Source organism: Vicia villosa, unplaced genomic scaffold, assembly GCF_029867415.1.
Source record: "Vicia villosa cultivar HV-30 ecotype Madison, WI unplaced genomic scaffold, Vvil1.0 ctg.002998F_1_1, whole genome shotgun sequence".
NCBI classification, from domain to species: Eukaryota; Viridiplantae; Streptophyta; class Magnoliopsida; order Fabales; family Fabaceae; genus Vicia; species Vicia villosa.
Genome location: NW_026706087.1, coordinates 268,102 through 273,063, shown reverse-complemented (window position 1 = coordinate 273,063; position 4,962 = coordinate 268,102). Strand labels below are relative to the sequence as shown.

Genomic DNA, 4,962 nt, shown 5'->3' with positions numbered 1-4,962 from the left:
GATAACTCCACTCAGAGTGGGTTGAATATCCGGAAATGTCCAATACGAGGCTTGACCTTGTTGAGGGCAGGACTTGGTATTTGGCTGATCTCTCTGAGAACCTACCCCAAAAATTCGAACCTCATGGATAAAATGAGTTGTTCTAAAATCCAAAGAGACAAAAAGTCTCGGAGGCTACGAACGACCCCATGAGACCTTCTAGAACACTCCCATGGAAAGGGTAGGCTCCCTAAAGCCGCTACGTCGAACCTATGAACCTAGGACTTTTGTGCTTCTGTGCTCATTATATGCTTGCAATTTATATACTTCGAATAGCTATGCGTTTCAATTTTGCAGGTATCCCTACGTATTCCCTAGCCTGTAGGGACTCTAATTCCTAAGACCATGTCTTTCCCACGAAGGACATCACCATCTACGCACTCCCTAGCCTGTAGGGACTTTACTTTTATATCCTTGTATTTCTATAACTACGCGTCCTTCCTACGAAGGACATCTTCGTTAGCATACGTCAATTGGTCTCTCGATGGCCATGAGATATAGTGATTGTCTCGAACGTTCACTCTATGCTTGCTCCTACGAACTCCCTAGCCGGTAGGGATTTTCTTTTACGTTCATGTGTTTCTACAACAACGTGTCCTTCCCCTGAAGGACATCCTCATTAACGCACGTCGATTGGCTTCACAATGGCCATGAGAGCTGGTAACTGTTAGGGACCAAATAGTACTGACTTTCATATATTGTTTTTGGTCCCTTTAACCACTTTTCATTCAATAATCACACTTTTATTTGTACAATTTAATAATTTTGCAATTTTGTTAAGTTTTAGTTCATTTGAATTGTTATTTCACATGTTTGTTAGTTTTGTAGTGCTTTAATTAGGTTTGAAGCTCATGGAAGCGAAGAGGAATTACTTGAAGACTTGGAATAGCAAAAGAAGTTCTGATGAAGCCTGTTTGCCCCGCAAACATCCTTTGCCCCGCCAACTGATAGATGCTGAACAAGTCCAGTTTTGAAGTGAAACTGATGTGGCAAAAGATTCCCTGTTTGCCCCGCAAACATTGTTTGCCCCGCAAACAGTGCGCTGCAGAATTTGTTCTTTTATTTGGTTGCCACTTGTCATGAGATAGGGTTTTATCTTTTGAAGATAAAAAGTTAGTACGAATTAGGGGTTATTTAGGGAGATAAAAAAGGGAATTTAGAGGATTCTATTATATTGAAAACCACACATTGAGACTAGGGTTTTGGAGAGAAAAGCTTGCACCTTTGTGAGAGATTGATGCTCATAGCTTCTTCTTCATTCTTCTTGTTGTCAACCATGGTGATGAGTAGCTAAATCCCTCTTTGACAAGATTGGAGGTAGTAGCTATCCTTGTTAACTATGTATTTTCTCTAGCACATTTGTATGAACTTCATTGGTATTGAAATGGATGAATGTTGTTGTTTTATCTTTTATATTTAGATTTGATTTATGATTGAGAAATATATTTCAAGTCTTGGTCTACAACATTTTATCAAATAGTGAATAAATGCTAGAGATAGATTTATTTGCTACTTTTCTATTTGTATCAAACAATCAAGATTAGTATATTGATAGTTAGAGTGAGAGATCATCTAAAGATTAATATATTAACTTTCACAATTTTGTTTAGACATAAACATTGTTGGGAGGATACTAGAGCATTTCACCATTAATGAAGTTATGCATTTGTTGTTAAAGTCACATAGAAGATAGGGGTAGTGAAACCAAACCAATCTTGTCATTCTTTTATTATTGAAACAAGTTTTAGTTTATTGTCTTACAATTGTCTTGATTAGAACAAATAGCGATTCAAAACAAAACAACTTTATTACCTTTCAAACTTAAAATAATAGTAACTATAGAACGGCGGTAATATCACCCAATCTCTGTGGATACGATTTAAAAATATTTTCCTTGAATATACTATTCAACAAATTGGCGCCGTTGCCGGGGATTGGCGTTTGATATTGCAAGCATTGCAATAGTTCATTGTTTTAAGTTTGTTACTTTATTCTTAATTCTTTTGCGTTTCACTTGGTTTACTAGTTTTGTAGATCCTTGTGTATGCGAGAAAAAGCTACCGAAGAGCAATTTCATTTCGATCCCGAAATTGAAAGAACACTCCGAAAGCTCAATAGCAAGACACGAAGAAGAAGGAAGTTGGCCCAAGAGAAGCGACAAAGAGAAGAGGCATCTACTTCTTCTAACAATCAAATTGAAGAGGTAGTTGTAGACACTTTTGAAGGAGACATGGCGGGTGTTGTTCCAACCGAAATGTCCGCCAATAGTCCAAGACGTACCGCCCAATTTGCACGCAATGCACAAGGTGGAGCAAATACGGAGATGAAGACCGGAATCCTTCAACTTGTTTATGCAAATCCATTCACCGGAATGGATCATGAGGATCCTTTCGCACATCTCACCAAATTTTATGAGATTGCGGGTTCAACGGGAGTCGATGCGGCGAATGAAGAATCATTGTTCAAGAGACTATTTCCACACTCATTAATTGGGAAAGCCAAAGAATGGTATCTTGATCAATTACCAAATGTGATGACGGATTGGAATCTATTGGAAGAAAAATTTTTAGAACGATATTTTCCTCAATCCCGATTCATGGAGGCCAAAACGGCAATCGCGGTTTTCAATCAAGGAAGCAACGAGTCCTTAAATGATGCTTGGGAAAGATTCAAATCCATGCTTAGAAAATGCAAGGGTCACGGTTTTGATGATCTCACACAAATTCACATCTTCCGCAATGGACTTCAACCGGTGCACAAGACACTTTTGGATGCTACCGCGGGTGGATCTTTAATGTCAAAAAGCACGGAGGATGCAATAATGATAATCGATCGTATGGCACTCAATGATCTCCAAACTCAACATGATAGGAGTCCATCACAAAGGAAGCCGGGTGTTCTCGAATTAAACACCAATGATGCCATCCTTGCTCAAAACAAGATTCTCTCTCAACAAGTTGAGTTACTCACTAAGCAAATGTCGAAGCTTCCACAACAAATGAAGGAAATTCATGGGATGCAAATGACTTCTCACGTGGCAAGTTGTGAACTTTGTCAAGGTGACCATCCTACCGGGTTTTGTCCTCCTCCCGAGGGTGAAGAAGTGAATTATGTCAACAATCAAAATCAAGGTTATCAAAGGCAACCTCCACCTCACAATAATCCGTACCAAAGAAACAACCAAGGATTTCAACCCTCAAGATTCAACAATCAACACTATCAACATCAAAGTCCTTATCAAAGCCCAAACCCTCAAGTCCAAGGTCAACAATCTCAAGGTGGGAGCTCAAAATTGGAAGACACTCTTACACAATTCATGCAAGCATCCATGGCTAACCAAAGGAGCAATGAAGCGGCCATAAAGAACTTAGAAACTCAAGTGGGTCAACTTGCAAAGCAATTGTCCGAACAACAACCGGGATCTTCTTTTCCCGCCAGCACTCAAACAAATCCAAGGGAGCATTGCAAAGCCATTGTGACAAGAAGTGGTAAAGAGATAAATGGTGGAATAGATGGAGGTGTTATAGTGGAAGATGATGAGGAAATAATAGTTGAAAACCAAAAGGGTGAGGTGGTAGTTGAAGATGAGGGAGAAAAGAGTGAGGAGAAAGTGGAGGAAGAATTAGTTGAAAAAGAGCGGAAAGAAAAAGAAGGAAGAGAGAAAAATGACAAAAAAGTGAAGAGGAATAAAAAGAGAAATGAGAATGTGAGCACAATTCCTCTCCAACATCTACCTTACCCGCATGTGCAATCAAGGAAGGAAGACGCAAGGCGCTACGCTCGATTTATGGATATATTTAAACAACTTCACATAAATATTCCATTTTCCGAAGCATTGGAGAAAATGCCCAAGTATGCAAAATTCATGAAGCAAATGCTCACAAAGAAAAAGAAGTACACGGATGAAGAGACAGTTGTGCTTGATGCTCATTATAGTGCAATTATTCAAAAAACTCCCCCAAGAAAGGAAGCCGATCCGGGACGAGTCATTTTACCGATCACCATTGGAGGTAACTACATTAGTAATGGTTTGGTTGATTTGGGGTCTAGCATCAATTTAATACCTTTATCCGTTGTCAAGAGATTGGGGAACATTGAGATGAAACACACCAGGATAACTTTGCAACTAGCCGATAAGTCTATCATTTCACCATATGGAGTTGTACAAGACATGCTAGTAAAGGTTGACAAATTTTTGTTCCCGGTTGATTTTGTGGTAGTCGACATGGAGGAGGATTGTGATGTTCCATTAATACTTGGAAGACCATTCATGAAGACCACCCGAATGATGATTGATATCGATGATGGGATTATGAAAGTAAGGGTGCAAGATAAAGAGGTAATTTTTACTCTTTTTGAGTCTACGAAGCCTCCTAAGGATGAACATGACAACTTTCGAATCGATGATGAAAAAGGAGAAATCATTGAGGTGGCGAATCAATTTCACAAGGACAAGGAGAAGGCAAATCATGAGGGAAAGACTCATCACAAAAACTTTGAAGTTGGACAAATGGTGTTAGTGTGCAATTCAAGACTCAAGGTGTTTCCTAGTAAATTAAAGTCAAAGTGGTCGGGGCCATTTGTTGTGAGAGAGGTGAGAAATTATGGATCCATTGTGGTGGAGGACCCTAAAACACAAGAAAGCTGGACTGTAAATGAACAAAGAATCAAAGGATACCACGATGGATAAGCAAACCGCGATGGTGTGTCATTTCGCTCGTCAAGCCTTGGTGCACCATCGAACCGTCGAGCTCAAACGACGTTAAACAAATGACCCACGTATCCCCTAACTCGTAGGGTTTTGAATTTCCATTTATACATCTTTCATCCCTAGCCTGTAGGGATTTCATTTTCTCCAATATCGTCCTTAGATAGGTTGCGTTCCACATAGAGAACCTTCCCACGAGGGACAACTTCATAAGT

At 39.5% G+C, this 4,962-nt stretch overlaps 1 protein-coding gene across 1 annotated transcript; it reads left to right on the top strand.

Moving 5' to 3' along the window:
* Positions 1-2,269: 2,269 nt before the first annotated feature.
* LOC131640210 (uncharacterized) lies at positions 2,270-4,729 on the top strand. Its single transcript, XM_058910623.1, has 3 exons — positions 2,270-2,547; positions 3,181-3,745; positions 3,926-4,729. The coding sequence occupies exons 1-3, from the start codon at positions 2,270-2,272 to the stop codon at positions 4,727-4,729; spliced, it is 1,647 nt and encodes a 548-aa protein (XP_058766606.1).
* The last annotated feature ends 233 nt before the right edge of the window (positions 4,730-4,962 follow it).

Excerpts from the sequence above, each read along its gene's own strand:
- LOC131640210 (XM_058910623.1), top strand. The coding sequence starts at position 2,270 with ATGGCGGGTGTTGTTCCAACCGAAATGTCCGCCAATAGTCCAAGACGT. Across the intron at positions 2,548-3,180 it reads ATTGGGAAAGCCAAAGAATG|GCAACCTCCACCTCACAATA; the intron begins GTATCTTGATCA and ends AGGTTATCAAAG. Across the intron at positions 3,746-3,925 it reads ATAAAAAGAGAAATGAGAAT|AAAAAGAAGTACACGGATGA; the intron begins GTGAGCACAATT and ends ATGCTCACAAAG.